Raw genomic sequence first — 18,494 nt, 5'->3', positions numbered from 1 at the left:
TATTTTGTAAATAAAAGAGATAAAGAAAGCGGAGCTAAGATAGCCCAATGGATTTGCTCCTCACCACAAATATCCAAGAGCCATGTATAATGCCATGAATTGCCTGGAAACCCCGGCTTTATTACAAAATGACACGTTCATGTATACTCCATAGCTAGTACCTGAGGGACAACTCCTATGGATTTTCTCAAACTCTCCAGACTGACGTCCTGAATGTTCTGGCCAGCCACATATATGTTTCCCTTCTGAGGATCATAAAAGCGGAACAGCAGTCGGACCAGGGTGCTCTTACTAGAGAGAGAGAGATCTTTAAAGTGATAATAGAGATTTCCTCTTTTAGTCACTAATGACTGTTCTCCATCTATCACACTTATATACAAAGACCACAGAGATTACAATAGGTACATATGGGCTTAGGCATACATAACTGATAGATCCATGTAGGTTCCAATTTGAATTAATAGTGAATAATGAATAGTAAATAACTTATAATAATCAAATTATCCCTTAGCGGCAACCAGAAAAAGACTCATCAACATATCTCACCCTGAGCCACTGCCTCCAACTATTGCTATTTTCTTCCCTGCAGGCACTTCAAAAGACACTCCGTTCAGGACTTTCTGTCCCTCCATATATTCAAAGTAGACATCGTCAAAGGTAATAGTAGCAGTCTGGGGGGTGACCAGCAGCGGGGGAGCCAAGTCTTTGTTCTATTGGGAAAATACAAGTTGGGTTACAAGGATTCATGCAGCAGCCATCATGAATTACCATTTTCTGATTAAACAGTATGTAAAAAAGACTGACGCATCTCACCTACTGTTTGACCAATTTTTTTAAAATTATCTTATTGTATTTAACCATTTCCTTCATTGAATAAGTAAATGAGAGGCAAGAGGGTGTATAAAGTAGCATTCTAGCAGTATACAAGAAAAGATAGCATTATTGGATGAGTGCAAAGGGCCTTTGGTCAGCTATGCTAAATGAGATGATGCCAACCTCCGTAATAACCCCGTGCCACTTGTTTTCCCATAGTAGGTCTATATCTGCCTAGTAGGAGTAACTGCTGTTCCTGTAGTACTCTGCAACACTTCTCTGTTGCTTTGTTACTCATGCTATGCTGGAAGCACAGAACTGTGGAATATGTTAACATTAATATTTACAGTTACTACTTGTACCAGTGACACAACCTGTACCCGCAAAATGCTAAGCAGCGCCCAGCTGTCTGTATAATCAGGACAACTGATATACATGAGCTGTGCATGGAGAGCGGCTTCTCTGTAACCACCTCTCACATGTCCCCTCCTTCTGTGCTCAGACCGTAAACATACTGGCTCCTCTTCTCATCAGATAGGAGTGATGGAAGTACAGATGTGTCCTCATACATCTAGCCTCAATCTGCCATGCAGCGCGACTTGCCTGGCGTGAGTGAGCAGTCAGGTACCGTGCTACTCTGCTAGCGCCGGGCATCTTTTTCTGCCGAAAATACATCTACGTTGCAGTGCGATGTGACTAGGACGCACCAGCAGACAGTGCTGATAAATTTGATATGTGACATCTGTATATCTATCTGTGTGTACCTGAGTATATGAGCCACAACGGAACTTGGAATGAAACAGGCTGAGGCCGCTACATTGTAGCGCTTCGTATAAGATTCAGAGACTCAGTCGCACACAGATATACAAGCATTGCATATCAAATTAATCAGTACAGCCGCTGGTGCGTCCTTGCCGCATTGCATTGTGACTTAGATGTATTTTCGGCAAAAGAGAGACGCAAAAAAGATGCCTGGTGCTAGAAAAGTCTCATGGGACTTGGGGTGCCAAGAGGGGCATTTAAGCGGTACTGCAGCAAAGATGTACAATATAAGCAGAGCCGGCTCCAAGGATAGCCGCGCCCTGTGCAGGGCGGCAACTCATCGCCACTTACCCTCCAGGGCTTCGCCGTGCATGACCAAAAATGGGTGTGTGGCCTAATTACCATAGGGCAAGCCCCCTAACTGACGTTCTGGCACACTTCCGGTAATGTCAGGCTGGGGGTGAGACCAGCACTACGTCAGGCGCTGAGCTGCCCCCCAGTCCTCTTCCTGCACTGAATGGATGCCATTCCTCTTCTATGGGGCCTGCATCGCCGGAGGTGCCCAACCTCCCGACCGCCCGCGGGATACTGGAACAGCAGGGCAGTGCCCAAAAAACGTGACTGTCCCACTGAAATCGGGAATGGTTGGGAGGGGTGAGCCCTCTATGGGGTGGCGCCCCTGTTTGACCGCACTGGTCGAACGTGCCTTGAGCCGGCCTTGAAGATAAGGACACATCTGAAGTGAGGGGTAGAACTGGAAGTAGGCTTCTGACCACAGGGCCTGATTCAGAGCCGCTCGTAAGCGGCCGCTCGTTCGTTCCGAGCGATGTTTGCACAACTGCGCATGCGTACGGATCGTAATACGCATGCGCGAACCAGTCAGTGCGGCCGAAAATCGTTTGTTCGCTAAATAGCGAATGCCTGCTATTTTGAGTGACAGGAGGCGTATGTGGGTGGTAACAGGGGAAGGTGCTTGAAAACGGGGAGTGGAATTCAGAACGCAGGCGTGCTTAAAGGTCAAAACGGGCGTTTTATGGGTGTGCATAAATAATACAGCAGCGTCATTGACCACGTCACTGGGTTATTTTATAGTCAGAACTGCTCGCGTGATTGCGGTAGGAAAAACCAACCACAAGAATACCGAGCAGTTCATACGCTGGTCGATGTACTCGATTAATCTAATAGCAGACATGACGTAGGATGCGAGCGGCCAGGGGGCGTAGTTTTCCAAAAAACGACCGCATGTTTGGTTCGCTCGTTCAGACCTAGAGGCGTGAACAGACCGCAAAGAGCGAACGGTTCATTTGAATAGCCACCCCTTTTTTCTGAACGAGCGACCGCAAATAGCGTCCGGCTCTGAATCAGGCCCACAGTGCAGCCGTTTTCATTATTTAATGAACATTTTCTAAAATTAAAACACCCAAACATGGAACAGTACTAGATTCTGTTTTAAAATAAGAGTTTTTGGAGAAATTCTCCAATAACTCAGGACCTCATTCAGAGTCGGTCGAAGCGGCCGCACGGTCGTATGCCACCGATGTTTGCTATACTGCGCATGCGTAAAGTTCGCAATGCGCGTGCGCAAACTAGCCGCTACGATCAGAAATTTCTCTCTCCTTGAACACAGCCAGGTCGGTAGTTTGAGTGACAGATTGAGGCGTTTGTGCGTGGTAACAGGGGAAGGTGCTTGAAAACGGGGGAGTGGAAATCCGAACGCAGGCGTGCCTAATTATGCGAACAGCGTTTTATGGGAGTGCATAATTAACAAAGTAGCCTCATGGCACATGTGACATGGGAGGTTTTTACACTGACATGATCGTAGAGCTTAAGAGAGGGTATGGTCAACCTTAAGCTCTACGACCAGTGCCGATGGTTCCCGATGGTCTCGATTAAACCTTATATGCCCGGAGATGACTTGCAATGCGTACGAGAAGGGGGCGTATTTTTTTGTCTTCCGACCGCTTCCTCCCCTTGGTCGGCCAACTACCGATCCGAACTTAGGGACGCAACTTGTGAGGGAATCATTTGAATATCCGGCCCCTTTTTCCGTACAACCGTGCGGCCGCTTCGACCGACTCTGAATGAGGTCCTCAGTGCTTAGCATTCCAAAAGGGTACATTTACCATAAGGTGCATTTCAAAGCCACTGCATCTAGGCCTTTTTCGGAAACTGAATTTAAAGTGGCAATAATATTAAACACAAAACCAGGCAGGATTTGTAAGTTTTAATATTATTGCACCTTTATATGCAGCAGCAGCTTTCATAAGAGTTGCATAGGAAATTTACTCCCAAATCTGGGTGTCATACCGATCTGGGCCATCTTTCCTGTTCTAGAACATTTATGTTTAAGGGATGTGATAGTTTGTTACCCAAAGGAACATAAAACCAAAATGAAAGGTGTCAAGGACAGGCAAAATCATATTATAGACAAATCAATATAGGACTGCAGTTGGAAACACAAACAGGTCTCACTTCCAAATATTTCACTTGCATAGAATTAAATGAATCTGACATATAATATATTGTCAGATTTCCATTAATAAAATGATGACATCAGTTGCCAGGTGAAACTCATACCATTAAAGCTCCCAGGTTTTAATTTTAGATATGCCGTATGGTTGTACTTTAATAGAGAAGTCACAGCATGAATCACAACATCATGTGAAAACATATGGGATCAGTGTGTATAGTGTGTTGAAGATATGAACATAATTTAATAAAATAACCTATAAAACCACAAAAAAATAGAAAGCAACAGCAAAGATGATTACTAAAGTACCAAAATGAACAACCTTAATCTTTGTGTCTACACTCATCAGAGTGAAGAGGGTGTTCATGTCAATCAGTGCTTGTCTGGTTTCTCTGTAGACTGTTCCCAGGAAGTTTAGAGGCAGGGAAAGCTGAAAGAGCAGCCCATTTACCATGACCAAGTCTCCAATAGTTAGATTTCCTGGATTGGGAAAATAAATTGTTTCGTTTTAAAAACAATACAATGGCTACATGAACACCTTTGCGTAATCGAGAGATCTTCACTCTACATGGGAAACACCCTTCTGCCAGGAAACTGAAGCTCACTTATGTGGACTCGCCCATACTGCATTACTGGCAGAGCTTGCAGCGACTAAAAAGGAGGTTACTCATGAAAGACCCAGTACACCAGTACCAGAGATAGCATCCTGAGGTTATCCAGCGACTTCCTATAAGCTAATCCATTTAGCTCCCGGGGAGGGACCAAAAAACCTACCGGTAAGGTCAGTTCACTATTTTTACTTAGCTGGACGCTGCAAAGAAAAGGACTTTTAGTACTTCACCTAAATTAAGATATTAGTCCAGCTAGACCGATTACCACCAGCAGGGGTGCGACCCCAAGCCTCTACTGTGATTTACTGCTGAGTCTGCACTAACTGATATCTATATGAAAACCTAAAGTGTGGAGACTTAACTAGTGTTACTGAAGCCTAAATACATTGGCTAATGACTTTGGTAAATATTTTACTTGAATAGGTCAGAAAATGCAATGTTCAAATCAGTCTATTATTGCAGTATTGAAGTAAAAAGACATTCACCACCTTCGTGTTGTGGACAAATGCTTTCCCGCATATAGAGTCACACAACCATTTACCCTCAATACGAAGCACCAGCCCAAATGTGCTATGGGGTCAGCTTTAGAGTGTCCACTGAGCATCAGTGAGAAGGGAAATAAATTACATAATAACAGGGGAATTGTATGGTATTTGGGGGTAGGGATATTGTGATATATACTATAGTGATGACCTCTGATGTGAGTTCATGGCAATGTCCAGTGAATCTTATTATTCCATTCTACCAGCCCAAATATCACTACACAGAGGGAAGTAGGAACCAGCCGTGGTTTTATTCTGATCGCTCTCAGTTACACCATAGAAAAAAAGAGAGAAGATAGTTTAATCCTACCGAAAAAATCACTCAGAAAAAATCCGTGATATTCCAGTTATGGTTTGCAGATTTCAGGCTACTATAGCCTTAAATATATAAAATACGGCTTTAAAGGATATTTTTCCATCTGGTCTTCTTGACCTGGATTCCTGTTTTTCTAAGATAGCATCCAATATTTGAAATGTTGCTGGAGGGATATCACTAGACCCTTACTTCTTAATGTATTTTCCTGGTAACTTTTTAAGAATCACTCAAAAAGACAGTAAGGAATCACCATAGTGTATGGTCTTTTATTACAATTAGTATTTTAACATGGTGAAACTCTCACGAATGTAACCACTGGACAAATCTGGTGAATAAATAGGTGATCCAGGTCAAGTCAGCATCAAGCAATGTCCTTAATGCAAAATTTGAGATATTAAAGTTTAGCTTGATATCAGGAAAAACTTGCATGCAGGATCAGAGACTTTCCCTGATTGATACATGATGGAATTACAGATTTTCTTCTTTTGTATATGGTATAACTGAGATAGATCAGAATAATATTATGGCTGATTCCTACCTTTCTTTGGATTAATGGGATGATAAGAAGACTGACTGGACAGTTTCATGAACTCACATTATAAGCACAACATTATTTATCCCTATTTCAACAAAACGTGAAGCGCTAAATCTCTCTACAGTACATTGTTTTGTATTCTTGAGATCAATTGTGGATTGTGTTCTCTCTATATGTAGAAAAGGTGGCATCACTAATGTGTACTTGGGTTTGTTACTTTACTAATATATACACACACACCATGCTGGTCTAGAAAATACAACCCTCCATACTGACATCACTGGTCAGTCAGGAAGTAGTTACTGTTATCATTAAAACATATGATACATTGCCCCCCTCCCTTAATAAAATATCTCCAGTACAATCTTCCACCAACCTGCTACTATTCCTTTGCCTGCTAGCACCATGATGGCTGTTAGACCCACACTGAATATTGCACTCTGTCCAAAGTTTAGCAATGCAAGAGATGAGGTAGTTTTTAGAGAAGCGTTTTCATATCTCTTTAAATACCCATCGTACTTTTCAGATTCATACTTTTCATTGTTGAAGTACTGCAAATGAAAACAGAAAGAAAAACATATCAACAGGTTACAATATGAAAAAGCATACCAAACACCTAGACTCCCTGCTTTGGCACAGGTGTGCAAAAGTGTGAAAGGTATAAAAGTGCTTATACATTTTTGGTGAGAGCCAAGTGTTGGCGTGTTACTGTCATCTGTAAATGGGCGGCATCATTACTCTGCAGGGAGTGAGAGTGGGAATACACGTTCCCAACATGGTGGCTTCACCAATGATACAGGAGGGAGACGGAAGAAGGTATGTGGCTTGACCCAATCAGAAATAGGGATGTTTCTTTCCTGTTGATCAGTCTCAGTAATAAAAATAATATACAAAAAAATAAAGAGAATGATCATAAAACACTTCATGATGAATAAAACATAAGTATTTATGGTTGAACCAACTGCTAGTGCTTCCTGGGAGCCAAAATATTATTTTCCAATATGGCCACGGATCTGTCAGAGCGGATGACAGATATTTACCTTTGCTAAGAAAGCATCAAGACAGCTAACACTCATCTTAATAAATACAAACATATACAGAACTTATGATCTCTACAAAATTATTCATGCCCACATGCTGAGGATTCGTAGAAGAACAAACAATTCAATATAAACCCTACTTATAAATAGGTTATCCTTTCTCCAGAGGCTGAAAAGCAATAAAGAGAATAAGGTCTACTGCAGGAAACCATAAGCCTGGCTAATGGATGCTGCCATTTTCGTTTTGCAGGGACAATATGAACCGTAATATCTCACCTTAACAGTTTCATAATTCAGCAATGAGTCTATTGCTGCATTCCCAGCATCATTATCAGCTTTGTTCATTTCTATTCTATACTTTGTCCTAGAAATAAGCAGAACAAAATCGTACTTAATAAATGTGAATTTAATTTTTTTTTTTCCTTGATGGCTGTGATGAAAATAAGAGGCTTAGTCCAAACCATGATAATGTCAGACACAAAGGCCTGATAACGCAGCCTCTATGACACTCTCAGCTGATGTAGAGTTGTATGTAGAGTGGGCTATGGGAACAGAAGGGGAGGAGTGCCTCTTTACATCTCATTCACAGACTGACGTGCAGCCTTCCACAGTGTCTGTGTAGTCTCGTTACCTCCACTGTGTGATTCCAATGGTGAACGCCGTATACGCTCCAAGTGTTCCCAATGATACCAGTGCAAACTGGGCTCCACATTTGTAATACTAAAAAGACACAAAAAAAACTATATGTGAAACCATCATCATGTAAAATGGCCAGTAACAGCAAAGGCATCATCATGTGAGAAGCATAGACACATTTCTCCTGTGATTGGAAGACAACAGGAACTCCTTCCAACTCACACCAAATGCAAGATTTTACTGATCAACTGCATAGAGATGTACGCAGCTCCTAATTGTCTCTATACAGAAGGTAGACATGAGTAGTGCAGTTTTACATAAGTGCCACCTGCTGTCATGAATCAATACTGCATACTCAACAAAGCAAGCTGGTCTATGACACTAGAATGTGAGAATGGCAGTTTTAGCCAAGCACATCACTAATTGCCACTCAAAGTTATGTCCTAAATTATAGTTACAGTAAAAGAAGTGACATATGCATTTGGCCTCTGCTCTTTGTGTCCATGCAGTGTGTGTTGCCATAGAGAAGTGTGGTTCCACGGACACAGGAACAAGGACTTTCTCACCTACAGTTAGTGCAATATTTTAGGGTTCGACTTTAATCTGCTGGTGACCAAGTTTGCATCGCAGATAAATAGTTGTGTATACCTGTAGCAGTGTGTCTTTTATACATAGGGTCAATTCAAATAAGAGCAGGTTTGCAAAAGCGAGTTTGTGTCATAAAACTTGCATACATCATGGTAATGCGCACACCCGAGAAATGCGAGATTCAATTAGAAATGGCAATTTGCGGTACTCGCAGCGAGGTTATGCAACTTTTCTTCAAAATGTGACCTGAGCATAAAAAAAAAAAAAAAACATCCAAAGAAAAGTGACAACTAAGATGGCAGGACCATATAAAGGCTGCTACTGGCCATAAGGAAAGTACTGAAGGTTCTTAAAAGGTATCAAATGGATGATTTTTGCATTTTTGTTAATGGTTGAAAAATGATAGCAAGGAAGTGGTTTCATCAAATTAAAGTCTTTCCAGCATTTTGGGGTACAGAAAATGTCTGTATAGTAGTTTTTCAGTGTTTATTAACAAGTTTGTAAAAAATTGGAATAAAACTTTTACCTCTCATCTGCAATTTCTAAACCACCACTACTATCAATACACCGCCACATACCTGTCCCACATAATTTACACCTTCACATATCTATTCTACGTCATTTACACCATCATATACCTGTCCCACATAATTTACACCTCCACATACCTGTCACACATAATGTATACTTCCACATACATATTCTACATTATTTACACCTCCACATACCTATTCTACGTCATTTACACCTCCATATACATATTCTACGTAATTTACACCTCCGCATACCTGTCCCACATAATTTACACCTTCACATACCTATTCTACGTCATTTACACCTCCACATACCTGTCCCACATAATTTACACCTCCACATACCTGTCCTACATAATTTACACCTCCACATACCTATTCTATGTCAATTACACAATCATATACCTGTCCCACATCATTTACACCTCCACATACCTGTCCCACATGATTTACACCTCCACATACCTGTCCTACATAATTTACACCTCCACATACCTATTCTACGTCAATTACACAATCATATACCTGTCCCACATCATTTACACCTCCACATACCTGTCCCACATAATTTACACCTCCACATACCTGTCCTACATAATTTACACCTCCACATACCTATTCTACGTCAATTACACAATCATATACCTGTCCCACATCATTTACACCTCCACATACCTGTCCCACATGATTTACACCTCCACATACCTGTCCCACATGATTTACACCTCCACATACCTGTCCTACATAATTTACACCTCCACATACCTGTCCCACATAATTTACACCTCCAAATACCTGTCCCACATAATTTATACATCCACATACCTGTCCCACATAATTTACACCGCCACATACCTGTCCCACATAATTTACACCTTCACATACCTATTCTACGTCATTTACACCATCATATACCTGTCTCACATCATTTACACCTCCACATACCTATTCTACGTCATTTACACCTCCACATACCTGTCCCACATAATTTACACCTCCACATACCTGTCCTACATAATTTACACCTCCACATACTTATTCTACGTCATTTACACCATCATATACCTGTCCCACATAACTTACACCTCCACATACCTGTCCCATATAATTTACACCTCCACATACCTGTCCCACATAATTTACACCTCCAAATACCTGTCCCACATTAAATTACACCATCATATACCTTTTCTGCATCGTTTACATCTCCACATACCTGTCCCATATAATTTACACCTCCACATACATGTCCCATATAATTTACACCTCCACACACCTGTCCCATATAATTTACACCTCCACATACCTGTCCCACATCATTTACACCTCCACATACCTGTCCCACATCATTAACACCTCCACATACCTGTCCCACATCATTTACACCACCACATACCTGTCCCACATCATTTACACCTCCACATACCTGTCCCACATGATTTACACCTCCACATACCTGTCCCACATAATTTACACCTCCACATACCTGTCCCATATAATTTACACCTCCACATACCTGTCCCACATAATTTACACCTCCACATACCTATTCTAAGTCATTTACACCATCATATACCTGTCTCACATCATTTACACCTCCACATACCTGTCCCACATAATTTACACCTCCACATACCTGTCTCACATCATTTACACCTCCACATACCTGTCCCACATCATTTACACCTCCACATACCTGTCCCACACCATTTACACCTCCACATACCTGTCCCACATAATTTACACCTTCACATACCTATTCTAAGTCATTTACACCATCATATACCTGTCCCACATCATTTACACCTCCACATACCTGTCCGACATAATTTACACCTCCACATACCTGTCCCACATCATTTACACCTCCACATACCTGTCCCACATCATTTACACCTCCGCATACCCGTCCCACATAATTTACACCTCCACATACCCGTCCCACATCATTTAACCCATAATTGAGCTTTTTGGAGATAGTTACCTGAAAATGAACATGACTATTAGCCAAATTATGCTATTTAAACCCTATCCAAGTCCATGATTATTCATTGGGAGTGGTGCACCATAGGTTATGCACTGTCTCAACATTTTTACCTTAAAATAAAGATTTTCTATACCTTTTCACCTGCTTAGGGGGGTGCGCACAAAAAAACACTTAAAGTTCCTCTGAAAAAATGAATGCGTGTTTTGATTGCAAACGTAACTCGCAGTACAAGTTCGATGTCAGAACGGCTCGCAAGACCCAACTTGGACCTAATTGAATTCACTCCACAGAAAGAAAGCCTACAAAAGCATTTCATGTTGTCTTCACCTCCTTCAGAATATAGTGCAAAAAACATTCTTTTATGGACTAAGTCAGGGGCGTATTAAGAGTGGAGGGGGCCCATGTTCACTCCCCATCTGGGGCCCCCCCTCCTCTCTCCCCGGCTGCCGTCAGCAGTGGTAGACTCCAGGCACTAGAGTGTGCATGGCAGAAATTTTCCTTTTGATTTCCTACTGTGAATGCGCAAAACGCCAGGAAAAAGGCAGCGGCGGGAATTTTCTGGGCGTTTTCAGCAGCGCTACTCCGTGGGACATCGGAGAGGTAAGTATGAAAAGGGGCACCCATTATAAATACGCCCTTGATTTAACTTGTTTCGGGCACAGAGGTGTGCACACCCAACGCTAATGTGGTCAGAAGTTTTACATTCATATTTCGAAAGTTTTTTTTTCCCTTCTGCTGCCACTGCAAATCTCATCTTACTTTCTGTAGTTAGCTGATTGGGGTGTTCAATTAACATTAATATCAGTACCAAGTTTTCAAATGATTGTAGTCTCCTAATGTGTAGTCTGCTCAACAAACAGTAAATTGACTTTGGACAAGTTGAGACAAGGCCTCCCCAGCGACAACCAAAGATAACCCTGGGTCCGCTGTTACATCACCACAGACATCCACCTACAGTATAGGACATGAAGGTTCCCACACACAGGGCTCCGCAGTGACAATCAGATAAGTACTGGGATTTTTTTAGTTAACAGAGGCTGTGAATTCAGTCATTTTTAATTTATCCTAGTCACAAAACGTTTTGGGGAGAAGTCATTTAAGCTTTCAAACTGCTGTCTGAATATCCTTATGGCAGTGGTTCTCAAACTTTGTCCTCGGGACCCCACACAGTTCACTTTTTCCAGGTCGCCCAGCAGGTGCACAGATGTGTTCATTACTCACTGACATATTTTAAAAGATCCACAGGTGGAGCCAATTAGATCACTTGTGATACTGTGAGGAGAAATGGAAAACATACACTGTTTGGGGTCCTGAGGACCGAGTTTGAGAACCTGTGTGCTATGGGAATCCAATTGTTGAGATAAAGAATGACACTGACCTCAAACATCAGAGATACAGCGCCTATAACCAACAACCATATTCTCTGTAAATATGCTTGGGGATGTGGAAAAGCAGACAGGGAGGGCTACATACTTACTAGTTTCACTGAATTCCTATCCTGAAACATATGAAAAGGAATGGCCTGATGGAAATTTTATAAGTTAGTAGCCCCTAGATCTAACAAGGTAATATAGTCCCCAAGCAACAAATCATATAGTGCACATTGTGGATCCTGTAACAAACGCTTTGCAATTCATAATAGGTTTAGAAAACTTAGATCTATTTGTTCTGAAATACCTTGAGTTCTTTGACAATGGTGGTGCCAGTACAAAACATTGTGGATGTTTGACGTGTTAATGGTTGAAAAAGTGTTAAGGTGCGTATTCACTAGCAGACTGTGAAACGAGTGAACGATTACTGTCGCTATCGGCAGATTGACCAGCATGTTCGGGCGATGATAAATGTCAAAAATGACTAGCGGGAGCGCGCATCACTGGCTGTTTTTGACATATTGCTGCCCGATTAACAAATGATTGAACGATAACGATGTCATTATCATTCAATCGCTCTGTTAAATCGGGTAGTGGATACCTGCCTTTACTCTTATTTCATTTTTGTTTTGGTACCTTGGTGACAGGGTAAGCAGGGGGAACTGTTAATAAAAGTATAGACTGTGTATAATATATATATATATATACACACACTCTCACATAATAAATATATATATATATATATATATATATATATATATATTTATTATCTATGGTAATCTTTCATCCAAAGGAAAAGGACTGTAATGTTCTCCCCCCTACTAAGCACAAGAATGGGATGGAAGATGTATTTAAATGTATGGTCAGTACAAAGCTGGCAAATAGACACAATTTTATATGTATTCCCAACACTATTCTATTTGTGCCTATTGGATCAACTACACAGTTTTACATGCAACTAAATATAATTAGCTGTTGCCTATTGAACCATTTACAAGTTTGAAAAAATCCAAACAGGATAGAGATCTATACTATACATACCAAGATACTGCTAACAAGGAGCACCTCGAACATTGTGGGCCCCAGATTAAACACGAGAGCACTTAGCACAAAGCTGATGCCTCTTGTACCCCGATCAATGGCTTTAGACAAAGCTCCTGTCTGCCTGCTCAGATGGAAGCCCAAGTCCAGGCTATGTAGATGTAAGAATACATTTTTCGCAATCCTCCTGATGGAGCTCTGAGCCACCTTCCCAAACACTGCATTCCTCATTTCATTGAAGAGAGCAGATCCAGCTCTAGATACACCATCTAGGAACAAAACAATACAGAGGCATTACATCAAAACTAAATTTACCGGAATTACAATAGAACCTGGCATGATCCATTTAACGTACAGTCATTTGAAGTTCAACAAAGCCTAGGTTCCTCATGATCATCATGCACCCAACCCTGAGGAACTAACTTTCAAGGCAATAGAACAAATCACCTTTTGCGAAAAAGGAGGAGATTTGAGCAATAAACTGTCAAGAAGGGAGATGTTTTGGATATTTCAGCTCAACACCATGGCCCCGACTGGTTTCAACGAGAGCTATGAAATTGCCCCTTTCCTGTAGTAGGATGAGTTGGTTAGCTGGTGATATCTTTGAAGTATCTACAACCTTACCATTGCAATTACGCCCCATCTCGTCTGATCTTGGAAGCTAAGCACAATTGGTCTGGGTCAGTACTTGGATGGGAGACCTCCTGGGAATACCCAGTGTTGTAGTTACGGATATCCCCAGTAGGGCGAATGGCCACTCAGTCCGTTAACGGAGTATGGGCACCTTACAACCAGTAGAACTTGTGAAGCATGAAAGAATCATTCAAGCTATCAATGGTTTACAATATGGACTTCTTGGACAGTCACCCGTTTTTTCAAGCTTCATTTTATCAACAAATAATTTTTTTCTATATACATTTTTAATATACTTTTTCATGTTTTAAAGGAAATTCAATGCATCCATGGTGATATGCATGGTCCAATGATATTATATTTAGATTACTTCTCTTTAGCCGATCATTTCTATCTAGGTTTTATATGAAACCCTCCCTCTTTTTATCACCTGCGGTATTTACTGATTAATTTACATGTTTATCTAATATACTGGCCGGTAAAATGTTCTCCTTCTTATTAATAGTATTCACGACTACAACATAATGGCGACCCTACAAATGCCCTTATGGATGAAGACTGTTGGATTTCTCCGTCTCCCACGCAGGCACAAAACAGACTCCGAGGCCGACAGTACAGTGCCAGTCTATTGGGCGGAAGTCATTCAGCATGACAGAAGGGATTGGGATCACATCACGCATGCGCTACACGCACCCTGAGGACAACTATGGAAGCACTACCAAGCGGTTAGGATGTAAGAAGTGGGCGGAAACGACGCGACGGTGAATAGGAGAAGGCGGAAGCGGATGTGATGCAAGAAGTGGGCGGAAGTGATGCGACGGAGAACATGAGCTGGCAAACAAGAGAGATGACTACAGAGCCTATTTTAATATAATATGGCTGCAGGAATAAGTGGGACATATACCGAAAAGCTACACAGAAATGTACAAGACATATGTTATAAATATTATTGAGCGCGCTTCTGGATGCCGAAAACCGGAAGTGACGTCACCCGCGGGTGTAATGAAGGCATTGAGTCCTGTTCGATAAAGGGGTATAAAAAGTGGCAACCCCAGACCAGCAGCACCCCTTGATGAAGTCCATGTATGGATGAAATGCGTTGGGACAGCTGACTCTTGCCTGAAATGAACTTAGCACAGATAAGCATCATATGAATTCTTTCAAGCATATTTTAAGCAATTTTAAAAACTTTTTGAATTTAGCCTCAATGTTTTTATTGTTTATCTTTTTGTATACTCTCCCGTGCTGCTATATTTATTTCTCACTTTGATCTTATATGTTTGCGGTATATTAATTGGAATACCCTTTAAACCGTTTTTATTGATTATTTATTAGCACCACCATTGCACTTTATATATAATATTGCACAAACGTACCTGTATATGAACTATTTGGCCAAATCCTATGATCAGGATTAAGACGTGTATAAGCATTTATTTGTGTTTGTGTGTTCTGATATATGTTTTTTAAATACCGGATTAAATTGATAATATTTTAAATATTTGGTCACATTTTATCCTATTAGTTTATGCACTAGATCTTTCTTGCACAATTGCACTTTTGTCACAAAATATACGTCAGTCGCTCAAAACCTAGTAAATTTACACCATTTTCACTTAAAGGCCTCATCCAAAGGTCTATACACACTAGGTGCAGCTGACACCCTGTTGCATTCGGGAGAACGTATTACATACTGTGGTTATAGAATTCCTCTGCTGAGCATATAAGTTGGCGCTGGCACCTCCCCTGTTTTACACATATATATATATATATATATATATAATATCTCAATCACCAGAAAAAGCTTTGTTTAAGACCATCTTAACGTGATGCGTTTTGGACAAAAGTTTGTTCCACATGCACCTTAGATCCTTATATAGAAAGTTTTTACATCCTAGATTGGTATCAGTGTTTTGCAGGAAAGTATTGGGGCTAAAAGACATAATTGTATTCCAGGTATGATGACATGATGACATCAATCACCGCCACTGCTGGGTCTGAGTGAAAGCAGCTATAAGGGGGAAGGAGGTGGAGGACTTTTAGGCAAGTGTCCATTGGTTTCTTACCAACAAAAAAGTTGAGGAAAGATATTGGTGGGTATTCAGTTAGCCACAGGGATTCAGGTGCGGAAACCCACCATCACCGCGTAAACTGCAGAAACAATGTTTTTTTTTTCCTGCACACGATCCCGATTTCATGTTTTTTACGGAGATTTAACTGACTGCAGGGACTTGCGCGCGGGGTTCAGTCCGACTGCGGGGACTCACACGCGGAGTAATCCCCATTAACTGAATACCTCCAGATCAGCAATTAGCAGCAGGTAAACCCCACAGCTAATTTAATGCCCCCAACTGTCTTTCAACAAATAATAATGAAATTCCCTGCAATATATTTTTTTTGTCACCATATGGCACATTGACAGAATCATACTATGCATGTCAGATGAAATGTATGAAGCGAATTGTGCTTTGTTAAGGGGGTCATTCCATTACTAGTGGACCAGGGATCCCCACCTGACCATCTCTAATAGTCATAACATTTTACATGAAGGACAGCATACATGTCAGACCAACTTTAGGAAAATTTTAGTTCACACTATGCAATAGTCGCAAAATACCCACCCCCACTTTAAGGGCCGATCGATTTTGCAGCGCCTACATACACTGAACAATTTATCTTCACAATGTTAAGAATACTGTATTAGGACAATGGTCTGAACGATTGAACAGATTTAAAAATCTAAACCAATGAGTGGAACCATTTTATTGCGTTCCAAGTTTATGGCTCACGTACAAATACAAAAATCACTCAGATCGGTTTGGATCGGGAAGATTAACATTCAGTGTATGGCCAGTTTAACATGCGGCTGAATATCTGAGACCTGCAAATGACTGACAGTAACATCTGCCCTGTATAAAATAAAGAATAAATATATAATAATAATTAAAAACTCAGGCAGCGTGACAAAACTTCAACCAGACCCATTGCTAAGCAGCTTATGTGGGTACCTCCTACCAGGGCCGGATTAAAGGGGGGGCCACAGGGGCGATCGTCCCTGGGCCCCCACACCTGAAGGGCCCCCACACCCAGCCATCGGGGTTAAAGTGAACCGGAGGAGACGGAACCAGTTCCGCCTCCTCTGGACACCTAACCCCGATGCCGCATGGAGACACCAGGCGCCCTGCTCACTCCCCGCAGCGGCAGCCAGAGCCGGAGACTAGAGCTCACTCGTGAGCTCCGGCTTCCGGCTCAGGCAGTGAACTATGGGAGAGACGTCATGCGTCTCTCCCATAGTGCAGAGGAGCAGTGCCAGCCGAGCGAATCAGAAGGCACCGGGGCTTAAGGTAAGTATGATTTTTTTTTCTCTCTTTAGCGCAAGCGGCTTTTCCATTGCTGGGGGGCCATTACTACAGGGGGCATTACTCGGGGGGGACATTACTACTGAGGGCATTACTACAGGGGACATTACTCGGGGGGGGGGCATTACTACTGGTGCCACTGCCACAGGGGGCATTACTACTGGTGCCACTACCACAGGGGGCACAACTACAGGGGTATTACTACTGAGGGCACTATTATTGGGCACACACAGGGGGCATGACTACTGGGGGCACAACTACATGGGTATTACTACTGGGGGTATTTATACAGGGGGCATTACTATTGGGAACACTACTACTGGGGGGGTATAACTACAGGGGGCATTGCATAGGGGCACTGCATAAGGGGCAACACTCCTTGGGGCACTACTACTGGGTGCACTGCATAAAGGGCACGTAATAGGGGCCCCCACATGTTTGTTGCCCAGGAGCCCCCACAGACCTTAATCCAGCCCTGCCTCCTACAGCAAGGAGACCACGACTAACAGGTACCTCTGTACAGAAAAAGGCATATTAATGAATAGCTCTAATAGGACACTGTACATATGCAGAAGCTGCTAATGACAATTCCCTGGCAATGCAATAAATCCAATTACGTTATGCTGATTTGAAAGAAGTAAAACTAAGGTAATGAATTTGGAACGAAATGCAAATTTGTATGGGAATGACATAAGAAAAACGCTCATTACTAGCATCTATATTGCCTAGAAAGAAATGAAGACTGTGAAGATACAGGAAACAAGTGCACAGGTCAACATCAAACTCTTATTGATCAAAGGCCAAAATACCATGGTGTGTGTATACTAGCATAAGTAAGATGGGACAGAGGTTATAAATGCAGCCTGAATGAGAATGTCAGAGGGCACAAAATGATTTTTACTGTTATAATCATCATGCATTTATAGGTTGTCACAAAGGCACTGCAGCGCCATGCAATGAGGGAATAAAGACAATTTACACAATGAACAAATAGCAACAAGTTACATAGTATGGGGGGGGGGGGTTAGAGGAATTAACAGAGTATAAAGCTGCACTGTACATGCAAAAAGAAATCCAAATATCTAAAATTGTGTCAAACTACTGAAGAAGCATCTCCACGTATATTTTGGAATATTACCAATGGCATTTTTATACAGTGAAAAGTATATTAGGATATTTGTACTTTCAGCAAAAAAGCAGAGAGAGATTAAGTTGGATAAAAATAACTGGACCCCCAGCTTGTCAATGATGCATGTAG

The 18,494-nt window shown here is 41.7% G+C and overlaps 1 protein-coding gene and 1 pseudogene across 2 annotated transcripts in view; one reads left to right on the top strand and one right to left on the bottom strand.

Annotated features, from left to right (window-relative positions):
- Positions 1 to 18,494, bottom strand: part of ABCB7 (ATP binding cassette subfamily B member 7) — a 153,591-nt gene that overhangs the window by 28,648 nt on the left and 106,449 nt on the right. For both annotated transcript variants that reach the window (XM_088445562.1, XM_088445563.1), the window contains 7 exons: positions 13,245 to 13,513; positions 7,721 to 7,809; positions 7,366 to 7,453; positions 6,426 to 6,600; positions 4,368 to 4,525; positions 547 to 710; positions 162 to 291 (listed from right to left, as the gene is read on the bottom strand). In XM_088445562.1, coding sequence (XP_088301688.1) covers positions 162 to 291; positions 547 to 710; positions 4,368 to 4,525; positions 6,426 to 6,600; positions 7,366 to 7,453; positions 7,721 to 7,809; positions 13,245 to 13,513 — 1,073 coding nt within the window. The remainder of the gene's footprint in view (positions 1 to 161; positions 292 to 546; positions 711 to 4,367; positions 4,526 to 6,425; positions 6,601 to 7,365; positions 7,454 to 7,720; positions 7,810 to 13,244; positions 13,514 to 18,494) is intronic.
- LOC148507854 (5S ribosomal RNA) lies at positions 13,855 to 13,973 on the top strand (annotated as a pseudogene).

Source organism: Taudactylus pleione, unplaced genomic scaffold (genome assembly GCF_031769625.1).
Source record: "Taudactylus pleione unplaced genomic scaffold, aTauple2 ptg000381l, whole genome shotgun sequence".
Classification (NCBI taxonomy): domain Eukaryota; kingdom Metazoa; phylum Chordata; class Amphibia; order Anura; family Myobatrachidae; genus Taudactylus; species Taudactylus pleione.
Note: the sequence above shows the minus strand (reverse complement) of the source record. Positions and strands in the feature narration are given on the sequence as shown.